The 17,914-nt window shown below is 48.5% G+C and overlaps 1 protein-coding gene across 1 annotated transcript in view; it reads right to left on the bottom strand.

The window, feature by feature from the left end:
- The window catches only part of Sh3bp5 (SH3 domain binding protein 5), a 61,836-nt gene that overhangs the window by 24,930 nt on the left and 18,992 nt on the right, over positions 1-17,914 (bottom strand). Inside the window, exon 3 of the mRNA XM_028787525.1 lies at positions 13,553-13,681. Within this exon, the coding sequence (XP_028643358.1) occupies positions 13,553-13,681 (129 nt within the window). The remainder of the gene's footprint in view (positions 1-13,552; positions 13,682-17,914) is intronic.

The following is a 17,914-nucleotide window of genomic DNA, read 5'->3' as shown; positions in this document are numbered from 1 at the left end:
TCTCTCTCTCTCTCTCTCTCTCTCTCTCTCTCTCTCTCTCTCTCTCTCTCGCGCGCGCGCGCGCGCGCGCACACACACACACACACACACACACACACACACACACACACACACACACACACACACTGGCATACACTTTGTTTTTTAAGAAAGAGAAAGAAAACTGCCAAACTTACTGGGGACCAATGTCTTGAACGATTTTGCTACTTGGTTGCTTTCTCAATAATCTTGTAAACACCCTGGAGAGGCTGAGTCCCATCACCAGAACTGCTTCTAGAAACCTGGGTCATCCCAAAGCCATCCCAAAGCTTCATCAGCCAGGGCCCCGCCTTCCCACATCAACTGCTCCAGCTTTTAGGGTTTCCCTGGCTCATTTGGCTCTCTCAGTTGCCTGGTGCACTTGCTCACTGAAGGGTCAAGCTCCCACCCCCAACCCACTCAACCACAGGCTGTGCATCCCTTACCCGAATGCTTGGAACCACGGTGTTTCCGACCTTAGACTTTTTCAGATTGTATAATAGTTACATAGATTTTTATTAGTTGAGTACCCCTAATCCAAAATTCTAAAATTTCTATAAACCCCACACCTTTATTTTTATTTATTTATTTATTTATTTTTATTTTTTGAGAGCTCGTTGGTCTGGGGAGGAAAGGCAACAGACTATGAAATGACGTAGAACATCCTGTGACTATTCAGTAACTGTGAGAACAACTCCACACTCTCACAACTGATCTGGAAGGGGAGGGGCATGCTGAAAGACAGCACTGAGTCAGAGAAGCACAGCTGGATTGGCCAGGGCAGCTGGGCTTGAAGGCCTCTTGCTCAGTGCTTGCCTCTGAGGCCTGACACTGGACGCAGGAGCAGAGTACTCAACAGTCAGAGTGCCCCAGGGAACAGGATCTGGGTAGCATGCACAGAGTCAGACCACTGATTTTCTTCTTTTTTTTTTTTCTACCTAGTTTGAGTGTGGGATGGCATGACATGGGTGTTCAAGGACACGTTGGTTCTTCCCACCACATGGGTCCTGGGGATCAAACCCAGGCCGTCAGGCTTGGGACTGGCTGATCGATCTTGCAGACCTGGGAACGACTGATTTTAAGGTACTGTCTCCTGTGAGCATGAGCCAGGCAGGCCTAAAATCTGTAGACGGTAGTGGAGTCTCCAGGAAGAGACAGGGATACGATTCAAGTCTACACAGTGTCCTTTTATTCCAGAAAGGTCTCTCTGCTCTGTTGAGGTGGCAACTGTAATAGCACCCTTATGGAAACCCCTGTCGTGTCTGACCACATGCCAGACACCATGACCCAGCCACAGAGCACGTAAGATTACTGTCACCTCTGGGTGAGCTATCAACACAACTGACTTTGGTAAGATAGCTGGGCTAGGGGGTGCTGTGGAGATATGGGGGGCACCAGGAAATGGGCTGGGCTCGGGAAAGGCTGACCCCCAGCATACGTAAGCCATGAAGGCTTCCATCTAAGATGTGTCCCTGGGAAGTGAGTCATCCAAAATCATATTTGCAAAATAAAGTCTACAACTTTATGAAACACAAGCACATCCACTTACAGATGTGTGGGAGGCAATAATTTCCTCACAGGACACCAATACAACAGAAGAAGAAGTCTCCCATCCAGCAAGGGTGGCATGTGAGTTAGCAGAGGAATTTGAGGAGGCACACAGTGTTTCTCTGTCCAGAGGGACCCCATGCCCACTCTGTGGGCCACAAATGCCTACCTCTTAGTTATTCCACCCAGGCGTCTTCCTAGAAGACAGTCAACTACAGTGGCAAAAGCTGTCAGGAGCCACCCAATAGCCAGTCTTCCTTTCATCCGTAGAACTTGTTTAGCAAGCTCAAAGCCAAGCCTCCTGACAGCTCCTGTGACAACAACCAGGGCCTAGCAATATATGGAAGCAAAGACTTCATGAGACTCTGTGTAAGATCTTTAAAGCAAAGGAACAAATTCCCTTCCTGCTCTTCCTTCTGTCCTGAAATGCAGATACTGTGGGGCTGGAGAGACGGCTTGGTGCTTAAGAGCAATGGGAAAGGAGCCAAGTTCAGTTCCCAGCGCCCGGCACCTCAGGTGGCCCATCACCACACATGACGCCAGGTCAGAGGACCCGGTGCCTTCTTCTGGCCTACCATCCACTTGCACACACGTGTGTGAACATATACCCATAAATAAAAAGAAGTACTTAAAAATACGAAGAGCCTAGTACAGACACTTCCTACCGACCACCTCGGAGGAGCCACAGCAGCGTGAAAACAGACTTCCCAGGCTCTTCTATAGGCAGGGAACTTTCACTGGGCTAGCCTGGGCCTCAGGTTAAGAGAATTGAATTCTAAGGATACGAGAGCCTCCCTCGGTACTCTGAAAGTCTTCCCTTTTAGAGATGCTGCTCTTCCCTCTAAGGCGGCAGCAACTCCCCCTGGGCCTAGGAAAGTCTTACACAGAAACAGTATCAGCCAACAGTCAGTAATTAACTACTTAAGGCAGTCACTGGTCATGAATGGTCACTACGGGACTCAGAGTGGAAGTTCCTCAAAAACGAAATATAGAACTACCCTACCCTGCAAGCAGCACATCCAGAAGGACTCAGTATCAAAAGCATGCCATTTGTAAGAAACATGGGTGGGACTCCTGATAATCACCGTTCTAGTTAGTTTCACTGTCGTTATGACAACACTGGAAAAAAGCCTATGGAGGGGTTACGTCATCTTGCACCTCCAGGGGCTCTGTGGAGGAAGTGAGAACAGGAATTTGAGGTGGGAATCTGAAGGCAGGACTCCACAGAGCATCACCTCTCACCAGGAAACTCATAGCAAGGGGACACAGAGGGAACTATAGAGCATGCTGACCCTAGCTGGCTCTCTCGGAGGCTCATGCTTAGCTAGTTTGCTTCTATAGCCCAGGACTAGACCTGCAGAGGGATGGAATCACCAACAAGGGGGCTGGCTGGATCCTCCTGCACCAATTAATGGTAAGACCACCCCCACAGACAACCCACAGACAGATCTGAGCTGGGAAATTCCTCCATTGAGATTTTCCTCTCAGACGACTCTGACTCTAGACTGAAAACCGAAACTAAGATGATTACATCAGGCAGAAAGGCAGGCATCATGAGTTTAGCTCACATGTGGAAACTAAGCTAAAAAGTGGAAGCCAGGTGTGGTGGTGCGTGTCTGTACTCCTAGCACAAAAAAGACCTGGGGCAGGAGGATTGGGAGATCATGGTCACTGGTGGCTACACAGTAAGTTCTGTGCCAGCCTAGGCTACATGAGACAGGCTCTCAAAACACAAACAGGTTGATGAAGCAGGAGACTGAAAGCCCAGAGTTATCCTGGGCTACACAGTGAGACTGGTCTCAAAAATAAACAATTAACTTAATCAGTTTTTAGCAGATGTGATAGAAGGATCGCATAAGTGGAGGAAAGAGGCAGCAGGACAGTGAATATTATCCAAGGTTAGCACATCCATCTATGAACGAAAGGCCTGAAAACCACTGTTCTAACAATTAACGTTCGCTAATAAAGACCAGAGGGGGAGGAGGTGGCTCAAGAAGTTAATCTCCATACTTAGGAAGCTGAGGCTGCAGGATTGCCATGAGTATAAACCTGGTAGTGAGTGCTGAGTTAGTGTAGGTTACAAAGTGAAACTGTCTCAAAACATACAAACAAATGATAAATAAATGAAGGAAGGAAGAGAGGAGAAAGCTGGCAACAGAGAAACCAGAAAACAAATGGAGAAGTCAACGGAAGAAACAGCCTCTGAGGAGCCCAAATTCCAAAAGATTCTTCAGAGAGCACCAGTTGACTTGGCCTCCCAAGAAGCCCTTTGGAATTCTGTCTGGGGCTGACCAGCTCCCAGCAGTTTTGTTCTGTTCGTGGGGAACATAGGCCAAGAAAAACCTCTAGTTCTTCTTCATGGGGGTGAGATGAAGAGCTTGGGAACCGCACAGCACAGCACCAAACTGTCTTCACTCATGCCTGAGCCAGGCTCACGCCCATCTAAGCAATGGGTCCCTGCAAAACAGGCCTTCATGGCTCCATAAGATATGGGTCAGAAGTCCGAAGGAAGGGTGGCTAATACCCCAAACTTTCCCGACAGTACCTCACTGCAGGCTCCTGCTTCTGCAGGGTCCAGATTTAACCAATGAAAATGAATATGAGAGGGTTGGAGAGATGGCTCCGGTAGGGGTGGGGGTGGGGTGGGGGAGAGATGGCTCCGGTGGGGTGGGGGTGGGGTGGGGGAGAGATGGCTCCGGTGGGGTGGGGGTGGGGGAGTTAAGAGCAAATACTGCTTGTGGGGGAATTCCTGGAAAGAAGCTGTGCCTACAAAGGCTGATTGACTGATTAGAACCACAGTGATGTGCGGAGGTTGGAATGCTGCAGGTCCAGAGGCCAATTACCTTCTTATCTCAGGCTAGCTTGAGGCCCCTGAATAGCCATTCCCTGCCTGGTCTCCATCAGAACATCCTGTGACTAACTGATAAAAACCTTCTGGAATTTATCAACATAGCGGACGACTAGCCTCCAGCAAGTGAACGCTAAGAATGCCTTCAGACAGCGAGCAGTGTCTCAGGCCTCTAGGAGACACGACCCCATCTTGTTAGAGAACTCTCAAATATGCTCCACCAGTGTATTTTTAAATGCCTTGATTTATAGCTTTCTTTGTTTTGTTACTATAAAACTCCAGGAAACTGCTTCTGTGTGGAAACACGAAAACTAGGGTAACCTAGTTCCAAGTCTGGGACTTGGTCACTCAAATCCAGCTCCAGAATAACCTCTTACTCCCTTTGAGATGAGAGCTGTGGTTTTACATCAGCATGCTCCTGCCGAGGACCAGGGCACTCACCTCAGTGGGTCTCTCCTCAGGTACCAGCTCACATACATACACATACATACACTTTTTAAAAAAATTAACTATTATATAAATACAAGAGTTTCATTTGCCAGGCGGTGGTGGCACACACCTTTAATCCCAGCACTTGGGAGGCAGAGGCAGGCGGATTTCTGAGTTCGAGGCCAGCCTGGTCTACAGAGTGAGTTCCAGGACAGCCAAGGCTACACAGAGAAACCCTGTCTCGAAAAACCAAAAAAAAAAAAAAAAAAAAAAAAGAGTTTCATTAAATGTACATTTCAGAAAAAAATACCTTTACAATTCTTAATAACATTTTTGTATTTCTCTACTGTGTGTACGTGTGCATGCACACAGGAGCATGTGCCTGCTCAGGAGGACCAAGGTGTTCAACACAAAGGTTAAAATCGGTCGCTGGGTCTCCCCTTCTACCCTGTGTGTCCTACAGACTGAACTCAGGTTGTTAGCCTTGGCAGCAAGTAACTTTACTTGCTGAGCCATCTCATCAGCCCAGGAAAATGTCTACCCCAAACATTACATAACACGGATTTTTCTGTTTGTTTGTTTGTTTGTTTTGTTGTTGTTGTTGTCGTTTTTGAGAGAAGGTCTAACTCTCAGGTCAGGCTGGTCTCAAAATCATGGCAATCCTCTTGCTTCAGCTTCCCCAGGGCCGGGATTATAGACATGATCCACCATACCAGGCAGGAGAGACATTTAAACAAACAACTCCCCCCTACATACACACACACACCCACACACACGCATGCATGCACGCACGCACGCACACACGCACACACAAATATGGCTTTAACAGAGTTTGCTGACAATCCTAGCTTTGGCTTAGGGGCTCTGTTCATTCCACTGTAGACATTCCATGGCTCCCGGGGGCTGGAGGTGCTCTTAGTGGGAGAACAGATATGGTTATCAGGTGCAAGGCTTTGAGAGGGAAGGGAGAAAGGACGGACAAGAAACTACTGCCCAAGTCTGGATTTCTGAGTGCTTCATGCTTGGGGGAGGATGCCTGCTTTCTCCCTCGAATGTCAAGAAGCTCCTGCCTGGGATAAACACTGGCTAGAAATAAGCTGTCTCCACTGGGCTGGAAGCAGAGTATCCTAAACCACAAGAACCTTTTCAAGTCAACTACTTGAAAGCCCAGACACTTTGCCCATCCCTAAGCCATCCCAAAATCTACTTCTTGGTTCTTGGTGTGAACGAGTTTGCTTAGGTGGCTTTATGTTTATTTGCTTTTTTGAGGTATTTTTTTGTTTGTTTGTTTTCTTTGAGACAGAGTTTCTCTGTGTATCTCTGGCTGTCCTGGAACTCACTCTGTAGACCAGGCTGGCCTCGAACTCAGAAATCCGCCTGCCTCTACCTCCCAAGTGCTGGGATTAAAGGCGTGCACCATCACCGCCAGGCGAGGAAATATGTATATGTATATGCATACGCATATACATAGATATAGATATATGATCAATTTTCATAGGAGGGAAAGGGAAAAATATAAAGTCAAATGTGGGGGTAGGAAAGAAAAAAGAAAGTAGGAGCACCCACAAGGTAAAAAACAGAAACAGAAATGCCATACACACACACACACACATATATATATATACACATATATATATATATGTCTACATATGCTATATATCTCCCAGGTTGACCTTGACCTCCTCCCTAACCCTCTGAAATGCTGACATTACAGCTGTATGTATATAAGCCATCATGCCTGGTCTTTTCTGGCAATGCTGGATCTCAAATGCAGGACCTCAAACATGCTAGGAGCTACATTCCTAATGCAATTAACTTGTTGTGTTCTTAAGGGTCAATTTTCATAGGAGGGAAAGGAGAAAATTTAAAGTCACAAGTAGGGGTAGAAAAGAAAAGGGAAAGGAAGAAAGCATGGGGCACCCCCAAAGTAAAAAACAGGAACAGAAAGTGTACTAAGTGTTCTTGAGGAAGCCTGCTGTCTGGCCAGAGCTCAAACCACGCTGCTTAGCAGAACAAAAAGGCCTACCTGTATTGCCCAAACTGGCAACAGAAACACAGCTATACTCTGACTTTCTGTAACTGAATGATTAATCCCTTGTCACTCTTGCAGGGAACGCCCATGGTGTCAGAGAGGGAATCCGGACTCTCTTCTTTAATGTCATCATTCCAGTGAAAATAGGGAGTGCAAGCCAGGCGTGGTGTTTCTGGCCTGCCATCTCAGCACTCAGGAAGCAGAGACAGGAGGATTGCAAGCTCCAGGCCAGCTTGAGCTATATAGCAAGGGCCTATCTCAAAAAACAAACAAACAAACAAAAAAACTCAAACAAACAAAAAAACAATGAAATAAAAATATATAGCAGCTAACCAGAAACGTGTAAGGAGTTCTGAGGTTTTAGACAGTGTAGAGAACTCTACAAATGCCCCCTCTCACTGCTGTACTGTGGTGCCAAGCACATCTGTCGGCTTCAGAAAGCATGTGCGGCCCCACCTGCAGGGCTTGCTGAGAATCGGCTATCCCCAGTGAAAAGCCAGAGGGAAGGAGAAACAGAGTTCCAGTGGCTCATTCCACCTCACTCCCTGGCTGAGGCTCTGCACGACCAGCCCGGGTGCCCGCCTTTCAGCCACCTGCACTCAGGGAAGGCTTAAAAGCAAGTGGTCCATGCCACTGCCAGGGAAGCCTCCTGGTGGGCTGTACCAATATCTATTTCTAGTTCCAGCCCTAAGCCAAGATGCCTAAGGCAGAGCTCAGTAGCCAAGCAGGAGGTAGGGCCAACCCTTGGATGTGGCACAGCTCACCGAAGTCAAGACATATCCCTCTGTGTTGGGGGCTTTGGCCTGGCAGAGGCTGCTGCTCATCCAGAGCCCATCCTAATTCAAAAGGGCTGGCTTTAGCCAGATGTGATGTTGTACATCTTGGCAAGCCCAATACGTGGTAGGCAGATCTCTTAAATTTCAGGCCAGCTTGATCAACATAGCAAGTTCCAAGCCAGCTAGGGCTACATAGTGAGACCCTATCTCAAACAAACAAACAAACAAACAAACAAACAAAGAAACAAACAAATATTGGCTTTCTGGGCATGGTAGCATGGATATACTTGTGATCTCGATGCTTGGGAGTCTGAGGCAGGAGGGGCAGGAGTTGGGGGTAACCTGGACTACATAGTAAAAGCTTACTTAAAAAAAAAAGCCAGATGCAGTGGTCCACATATTTAATTCTAGCCTTCTCAAGGGAGAGGCAGATCTCTGTGAGTTCAAGGGCAGCCTGGTCCACATACAGAGTTTCAGGCTAGTCAAGGGCTACATATCAAGACCTCGTCTCAACCCACCCCATCCCACCCCAAAAAAAAGAAAAAGAAAAAAACCAAAAACCAAAACAAAGACAAGAACTAAAAAAATCTAGGCTTCCAAAATGCCGCTGCTCTCATTCCCAGACGCTCCAGCCAATCCTGCAAGGCAGGGCACGTCCTCTGGGCAAGGGAACAGTAACTTTGCACTTCCTACGCACTGTAAATCACTCTGCTTCAGGACGAGTGCCCCCTCACTCCACCACACGCTCACCTCAGGCAGCATGGATGACGCAGTTCCCAGACCTGGCCTGTGGCCACCCAGAAGAATGTGACCGGGGCCACAGGGATGGACGTCACCAATCCAGACCTCCTCACCCAAGTCCCATGGTGAGTTAATTCTGACTGGGCAGTAATTAACATTGAAAGAAGGAGACATGATGAAACCATACTGAAGTTCTAGAGGGTGGGGGAAGTGTGCAGTGAGGGGCTCAGGCTAAAATAAGCACCTGTAGCAGAACGGGCCAGCAGGTTTGACAGTCCGGGTCCAATCCCCAGGACCACATGGTAGAAAGAGAAAATTGACTACTGAATGTTGTTTCAGATCACTCCACCTACATACCATGGCACACACACTCATGGACAGACAGACTTACATACATCATTGAATGTAAAACAAAACAAAAGGAGGAACCTTTAGTCATCCTAGCCCAGAAAAGGCAGGCGACTGAGAGGGTAACTACAGACACCGCAGACTGCTGTGTGTCCTGCACGGCTCCTTAGTCTGCCCTGGGTTGGTCAGCCAAATTTATACCATCCCGAGTGCCGCTCATCACTGAGAACTGCAGTACCTCACGGCCAGCTTAACCTACCCCAGGCTTACCCAAGCCTGCTCCAAAAGGAAGTTCCTCAGGCGTATAAACAAGTGCCTTCACCTCTCTCTCTCTTCCATCTTTGACCTCTGACCCTTGGCAATCTATACACATCCTGTCTTCATCTTCCTGTCCCTCTGAGTTTCCTGCCTTCCCACCTCCACCTAATTGTTCTGAGAAATCTCAAACACCCAGGCCAGACCCGCTCTCTGACAGCTTCCTATTGGCCAAGCTGGCCATCACACAATCTTAACCACAACTAACTCCTGTGTCATTTGGCATTAGCCTGCTTCATGTTCTCTCGGATGAGGCCTCCAAATGGGATTGGTTTGGGCAGAGGCCCAAGAAGCAATCTTAGGCTCCAATACTGGTTTTATCATTTGTAAAATGGGGGCTTATGGGGGGTGTGGTGTGGGAAGAGCTTGTAAGATGGATGGCTCAGCACTTAACTGCTTTTCCAAAGGAACCGAATGTGATTCCCAGCACCCATGTGGTGGCTCACAACCATCTGAAACACCAGTCCCAGGAGATCTGACACGCTCTGGAGACTTCAAAGGACAAAAAGGCGTACACATGGTACACGGACATGTGCAAGCAAAACACGCACATCAAACAAAAATAAGTTTTTTTTTTTTTTAAAGGGAAGATAATGATACCACCAAGCATGAAGCACGATAACTACTAACACGTTGTCAGAGCTCAAACAGGTGCTGTTGCAGCCCTGGGCATGACAGGACACACCTGCAATCCTAGCTCCCAGAAGACCACCTTAGGCTACCCCGACTCAAACCAAACTAAAATAAAATAGCGGGGGAATTCACGTGGGGACACCACATAAGTGTTTTCCCACAGACCGCCCCCCCGCCATGCCCCAACCGGGCTGCAGCTTGTGCACTGTCTCACTAGCCCTTCATGCTTCTTCCTGAGTGGTACTTCGGCCCCCTGGCCTCTTTCCTCAGGTCCTTGAGCACGCACACTTACCCATGTTCATACTTCATACCACTTCCTCCCTTAGACCTCTGTTCTCCTGACATTTCCACAGGCTCTCTCGCCTCTATTACTCAAGCATGCCTATCTCCCAAGTTTTCTGGTCAGTAGCATCCCACAGAGATGTTATGTTGTTCCCGTGTGGTGGTCAGTGCACTAACTGAGCCTCCAGCTCTTTACTTAACAAGCCCAGGAGAGCCCATCACTTAAGTCAGCAGGTTCATCATAGATATACAATATTTGACAGAAAAATATCTATAATAATGCATTTCTCTAAATAATATTTCCCAGATACTAATTCCATTGCCAGGGTGGATCACACAAATGGGACCTGCTCCAGCCAGAAGGCAATCAACAAAAGTCAAGTCGAGCAGTGGCCTGGGGAGAGCATGCCCTGCCTGCTCCTGAAATCCAACACCTGTGAAAGGACCAGTCTGTCCTGTTGAATGAGAGACAGTCACCCTTGCCACCCCAGGTGACAACCAACATCTAACAAATAAGGCCATCCAAGATGAGCCACTTGTAGCAAACCAACCGCATACAGACAATATCAGCAGTCAAGCCTGAGATCAGGAAAACAAAACAAACAAACCGCCTGGCAAAGCTATAAGCTAAATAAGTGTCTCAAGCCACTAAGTCACACGTGGTTTGACTTGTAGCAAAAGCTGACAGCAGGCAACTCCATTTTATGGGAAGAGGAAGGCTCAGCCATTAAGAGACCAGCTGAAGGTCCCACAGCTGACTGGTGACCTGGGATTCTAAGCCATGCTTTTTGGTTCACAGGCCGAGCTTTGCCAGCTCTCTCCCAGCCAAGTCATTCTACAAATTTCAAATGTTTCCTCCCTTAGGGACTCTTCTAAAGAACATGTAGAACACGGCCTTCCGTGGCCCCGTAAACACCCGACATGCAGCATCCCTGAGCTTCCTGACCTTGTCACTTCATCAGGCTGACACTGTCCTTACAGACTACAAAGGGCTCTGCACTCTTCTGACACATTCCAAACATTTAAAAATAACGAGACTGCCAATGCTGACAGACAAACACGATGTGGTTATACACATAGTGGCATAACATTCATCCTAAAAACTGAGAGAGGGCCCTTGGGAGGGATGGCTCAGAGGTTAAAGGAGCTGACCACCAAGCCTTGTTACCCAAGTGTGATCCCCAGAACCCACACTGTCCAGGAGAGGACTGATCCCGACAAGCTGTCCTCTGACCTCCCATGGCCTACCCCCATACATACAAAATAAATTCATGTAAAAAGAATTTTTTTAAAGAAAGGGAGCCCCATCTTTAACCCAACACTCAGGAGGCAGAGGCAGGGAGCTCTCTCTGAAGTCAGCTGGTTCCACACAGTAAGACTCTGTCTCAATAAACAGACAGACAAATGGAGGGAACTCTGATGTGACACACCAGGGACGAATACTAGGTACAGATGTCAAATGAAATGAGCCAGTCACAAACATTGACCATTCCTCAATACTGGGTGCTTACGAGGGATCTAGAGCAGCCAAGCTCTTAGGAAAGAAATCAGAAGGATGGTTGGCAAGGCGGGGGGGGGGGGGGGGGGGGGATAGCGAGATCGAGAGGGAGAGGGAGAGAGAGAGAGAGAGAGAGAGAGAGAACAAAACAAAAGCCAACAGACAACAGACAACAGATAAACAAACGTTGGACTACCCATGGTACCCGACAGGCACTTAGGCCCCCCACAGGGCAGAGCAAGCAGAGGCACAAGCCACACTGCCCTCATCCTTGTGCTGACTGCATGGGATACAGACATCAGAGCAGCCTTGAAGACAAGCTTGGGCCCAAATACAAAAGCTCTCAAAGAAATCAAAGCCAGTCCCCTGCCCCCATCCCAGTTCAGAAAAGGAGGAGGCATGGTCTGGCTCCTCATGGTACTTGGCCTTGGCCTTGGGGTCACAGGATGAGCCTGATTTATTGTCAGAACGATTTGACATCAGGAGCAAGGCAATGCCGGGTTCTGATGCACGGTGACAATTCTGCTGGTCCTGTGGCTATACGTCTACAGAAAAGCAAGTTGTAGGAAAGGTTGTTCTCCTTATAAGTACCTGATGGGGTTCAATGATAAGCTGGATGGAGGATACAGGCATTCAGATGCATGACACCACCTTTGAAAATAGAGAAGGGGGAGGAGGAGGAGCCAGTAAACTGGTTCTAAGTTTTCCACTATAAATTATTTTTTGAAAAACGAGACTGAAATCCAAACTCATGCAGGGATCCCACTGTCAGACACATCCTCTTGTTTAATCCTGAGAACAGTGTTGGCCCCGGACCACCTGCATCTCAAGAATGGGATGCAAAAGGTCACAGTGCTCACTTGAAGGAAGTGCTTGGCAGGACTCTCAGATACCACCCTTGCTGGGCATGGGCTGAGGGGTTTGCAAATATCAAAAGGAAGGGGGTGGGGACAAGGCAGAGGAAGAAAACAGGAAGCCCCACTTGGCAGCAGCTGGGGTAGACATTCTCCTACTATCAGAAAGGTCCCAGGGCCACTCACAGTGTCTGTCCCAGCTCATCATCCACATCCACAGAATGAAATGTAACATCCTCCTGCCTCAGCCTTGTGCACCCTTCTGGTTCCTCCATTAGAGACTGGGGTCCCTTGGAGCTGAGGGCAGGGACATCCCAACCCTCGCCTTTCTTCCCTACCAGCTACCAGGAAAGAGGTCAGAGGTCTTGATTATCGTCTTTAGTGGCAAGAGAAGATAGGAGACGAAGGAGATAGGCCGCAATCCTCTGCTTCCCAGCAGATGAGGTGCCTCCCAACACAGCTCCCTCCCACAAAGGAGACTGGGGTGACAGAAAAGGAAGGCTGTAAGACTCACTCCAGGATGTGCCGTAGCCAGATGGGGTCCCACCCACCAAGCATGATTTGAATGATACCAACCAGACTGCTTTGCTCACTCAGCTATGAGCAGGAAGGAGTTTGGAGGGATGTGGGGGATGAGGCGGGGGAGAATGCTAAGTCTGGGAAGTAGAAGAGGACATAGAATCAACTCGTGGCTCCCCAGGTCCATCATTCGCTTGTTTGTCCATTACTCCCTTCCGTATCTGATTCCTTCCGAATGTAAAACCCTAGACAAAGTCCACGTGTGTGAGCTGCTCTCACTGTAAACACAAACTCTAACGGGAGAGGTGAGAAGGGCTACCCAAGGGTCACTCTGCCCTGTGCCTCACAGGCAGCCACTAAGAGAGGAGGAACACACAGAAGGAAGAGCCAGACACATTCACAGTGCCCACGAGTCCATTCACAGTGCCCACGAGTCCAGCTCTTCAACCTAGAGGCTTCAGCCACCACAAGTCACGTGACAAGGGCATCCAAATCAGCATTCACGCTCTATAATGGTGTCATGAGCTGGATGGAGCCGATGAGGACAGGGTATAAGAAGGCTGATAAAAGGCCGCCATCCTTGTGCGTAGCCATGACCTTGTCACCTGGGGCAGGTGCTTCTAACCTTCAGTGGGAGATGTGGAAACCAAAAGGCGGCCCTGTGTGCAACTGGTGGCAGTGGGCAGAGCAGACACCTTCCAGCCATCTTACCTGCCTGGCCACCCTGCGGGCCTCCCAGTAGGGCTTTGAGTCCTCCACAGCCTTGCCGATCTTCTTAGCCAGTTCGTCTAGTTTCACCGTCGCCTCAACCAGGACAGATCGGAATTTCTGGCGTGCATCCTGTAGTCAGGGGGAAGATGGAGGAATTATCATCAGGCTCTGGAAGGAAGCGGCAGACAGCTGCTGCATCTGACCAGAAACACCAGGAAGGAATCCACACATCGCCAGGACCCAGAATCACTTTACAAGCCAGTGGGCTTGGCACTGCTCAAAACCTGTCAGCCATTGTAAGAAGGATCCGGAGTCTACATTGTCCAGTCAGTGGCTGCCACCAGCCACTAGCTACATGAGAACTTCAAGCTGGTCGTGTGACTGAGAAGAAACCACATGCAACTCACTTTAGCAACACTTACATGTTAGGTTTTCAATCAATCAATCAACCATTCGCTTACACACTCAGAATAGTCTTGCTATGCCCTTGAACTCTCAATCTTCCTGCCTCCACCTCCCCAGCCCTGAAATTTAATAGGCATTCACCATCACACCCTGTAATTTACTTGTGAAAAATATGTCCAGTGACTACTATGTCAGAAACCCAGTATATGTCAAAACCTCCTTGGTCCCCTGGGGAAAAACTCTCGGTTGCCTTTGGTGGCTTCAATTCAGATGACTGTACCATTTCCCACACTCCCACAAAGCCCTAAACCCTGGGACTCAGATGTTAAAACACTGACTGCAGGCTTGCCACCTACAGGACCCTGATCTCAGGGCACCTTCAGTCTGATAGGGGCGTCCATTTTAGAACCACCAGTGTGGGGATGCCATGGGGCTCAGCAGCAAAGCCCCTCACCATACCATCTACTGCACGGGAGACTCCTAGAAAAACTTCAAGGGAGTAGGTAGGATCTACACAGAGGAGCAAGTGGGAACACTTGGGTTGCCAGGGTGGGGGTGGGGGTGGGGTGAGTGGGAGAGCTGACCCCAAGGAGGACGCAATGGCCTTGCTTGGCTGAGAAGAAGGGAATGGCAATATTTGCAATGTGGAAGGAGCTTTCCTTGCAATTAACCTTCTTAATAACTTGTGCTGTCTGTGTGGAAATGTAGGGTCTCATGGGCTGAAGGAGGCTTGGGTCGATTCTTCTAATTCATCCCTTTAGCGTCTCAGGCTGTGGATTTGGCGGATGGGTCTGACGACACAGCCGACCTTCCAGAACACACAGATGAATGTGCTCTGCTGCCCTTGGGTGCTCCGCAGCCCAGATCTCACTTCTGACACAGGCCTTGGCCCCAGTTCTAGGTCTCAGTCATCAGGGGTTTTGTGTTGTATCCAGCTCTCTCCTCCTGGAGGGAAATGGGAATTTCCTAAGACTAAGACTCAGGAAGTCCACAAGCTTTCACAGTGCAGGGTACCCAGAACGTTATAGGATCAAGCCCTGCCCTTGGTTACATAAGCCCCAAGTGAGGGCTGGCGTCGTCCTCAGATGCTGTCTGCAAGTTCTTCATCCAGCTCAGCTCCAGATTCTGTGAGTCATCACCCATGCTGGGGAGGGATAGTAGAGTTGGTTGGTGGGTTTTTTTTTTTTTTTTCTGCTTCTGGAGACAGGATCTCCCTCTGTAGCCCAAGCTGACCTTGAACTCATAACCCTCCTGCCTTAGCCTCCCAGGGAAGCTGGGATCACAGTTTGTGATGGATTTCAGGAAAACGGCCTGATCATATTTGGAACTTATCAAACTGTCACAGGGTTTTGAGTATTTCTGAAGATGCCTTGGGTAGTATTTCTGGGTCTACCAGCCTGGATAACACCCTTTCAAGACTCTCTATATTCAAGAGCACAAGGATGGGGGTAGGGGTAGTGGGCAAGAGACAGGTCTAATAATCACGTTTTCCCAACAATGAGCTATACACCTAGGTATTACATGATTGGCTCCATCCAGCCACCACACACCTAGTCATAAAGTAGCCATAGCTAACAGGTTCATCTTTCCTGAGACAAAGTTATCTACCATTTTTTTTTACCACCAATTTATTGAATTATTCACTCTACATCTGGGTAGCAGCCCCGCCTCTCCACCCAATACCCCCCTCACATAGCCCCTCCCCTCCCCTCACTGCTGGACCAGCACACCCTCTCCCACTGAGGCATCCCTCTGTAGCCCAAGCTACAGTTAAACAGTTACAGTTAAAAGAACAGGAGCCACAGGCAGGGAACATAGTCAGGAACAGCTCCCACTTCCACTCCAGTTGTTAGTGGAGGGGGTAGCGTGATCTAGTTCTTAATTTTGCCAGAAATCGTGTCTACCTGACTAACAATTTCCCCAAAGTACTGAGGTATAGGAGCCGACAAACCAAAATCTTTCCCACCTGCCCTACCTAACAGCCTCAACCCCAGGACTCAGCCTCTGACAGAGTGACTCTGGGCCCAAGAATGGTCAAGTGACTGAGCCTGGCCAGTCAGCAATGATATTCCCAACCACAGGGATTGTGGAGAAAGGTCTAAGCATCAGAACGAATGAGACTTCATCCTAAAGAGTTTCTGAAGCTTAGCAAAAGGGACTTCCCCAAAGACGTGGCTAACAGGATGGACGGAAGCATGGCATAACTCTGAACTGTCACTCTGGAACCCTGGGAAAGGCGATGGAGGTATGGTAGAGGGTCCCAGCAGCCCCTGATCTACTGCTCTCTCACCTAAGGCACCCCCCACTGCCTCCTTCACCCTCGCTTTCTGTTTCATCCAAATGATCTGGAATTGAACTTCTAATAAATGCAATTCAAGTGGACCTTTAAAAACCATGAGACTGAACCAGAGACCTTTAGTTAGTTACTATTTGGCTACATGTCAGTGGGTAGGGAGAGGAAGGCCAATCTGCATCCAACCCCCAGCTCAGCACTGTAATTAGGACTTCTGCCTCTGGAGCTCAGTTGACTGAACTGAGATTGAACTGAACTAAAAAGATTTCCTTAAATACTATCTGAACAGCTGGTTGCCACAGACTGGTGCCTTCTGCTCCATCCCCTAGTAAAGAAAAGCCCTCACTGCGGTTCCTTGTCACCTACGTCACAGTCGAATGATCCTCCAAAGTGAAGTAGGGATACTTGAGTGCACAGAACATTGTTTTTTCTGGGAAATGATCCGTGGAGATGGGTAATTCATAAGGACAAACGCCTCCAGACGATGGGCAGGTCTTTACTCTCAAAACACACGAGTCATTGGTCCTGGGTGGGCATGCGAGTAAGTCCAGCTCCTGGGAGGTAGAGGCAGCAGGATCTGGAGTTCAAGGCCAGTTTAAACTCACCCCTCCTCCAAAGCAAGCCATTTACAATTCCAGGTAATCTGCTGTTTTGAGTTGGTTTGCGGTAAAGCCCCGGGTTGGCCAGGAATTTACTCTAGTTAAGTTCCTGGTGTTAATAGGCGTGTGCCCCCACACCCAGCAATCCAGCTGACTTAAAAATCTGCACTACAAGGGAATTCTAAACTAGTTCCCTCTGTATGTTGTCTTAGATCTTCAACTTAGGTGACTCACGTGGAGGGTAATTTATTTAAGCAGAAAATTGCTGACATTGGCGATCTCTCTGTTTGAATGTGTCAGTGTGTCAAAAACACAGCCCCGCATAGAATAAGAACTCCAGCTAAGCCATCCAGAGCCAGCCAGCCTCAGGAACAGCATGCCAGTGTTACATACTGGGGACAAGTCTCTGCTTTCTGGCCATTCAGCTTATCAAAGCCTCTACTACCTCACTTGTAAACTGAGAATAATGAATGGCTTCATGGAGGTGTCCCCAGAATCGGGGCACAGCGACAGGATGTCAGCTTTTTAAAAATAACTGTCCTACATATCAGACATGACATGTACTTCAAAGGCTCCTTGGTGATGCTGTTTATAAATACACAGCTTTGGTTTGGGGGAGAGAGGCCTCAAAGGCATGAGCCTAGAAATGACCCTGTAAGACAGGCTCAACAGGAACCACAGGGCCAGCAAGTAGATAACACATCTGGAGCCAGGTGACACGGTGCTTTTGAGGCTACTTGGTAGGCAAGTATCTCACTCTAGACAGTGAACCTTTTAACCCAGTGTGCACTGGTCTCCAGTAGTTCCCTCAGCATGGTCTACAGGTCCACTGGGAAAGGGGTCCCTCAGACCTCTCCAGAGAGCCTGAAGCTGGAACCCATTTTCACAGTAAAGTGGGACTCTTGACTTTGTCCTTCTTTTAAAAATGTAGTATATATTATGTGGGGGCAGGGAGTATGCGTGCATGGCCCTCGTGTGGAGGCCAGGGAATGAATTTGTGCAGTTCACTCTCTTCTTTCACCTATACATTGGCTCCAGGGACCAAATTCAAGTCATCAAGCTTGG

The sequence above is a fragment of the Grammomys surdaster genome, unplaced genomic scaffold, assembly GCF_004785775.1.
Source record: "Grammomys surdaster isolate TR1022 unplaced genomic scaffold, NIH_TR_1.0 125669, whole genome shotgun sequence".
Taxonomy (NCBI): domain Eukaryota; kingdom Metazoa; phylum Chordata; class Mammalia; order Rodentia; family Muridae; genus Grammomys; species Grammomys surdaster.
The sequence above is the reverse complement of the archived record's forward strand: the minus strand, read 5'-3'. Positions and strand labels throughout refer to the sequence as shown.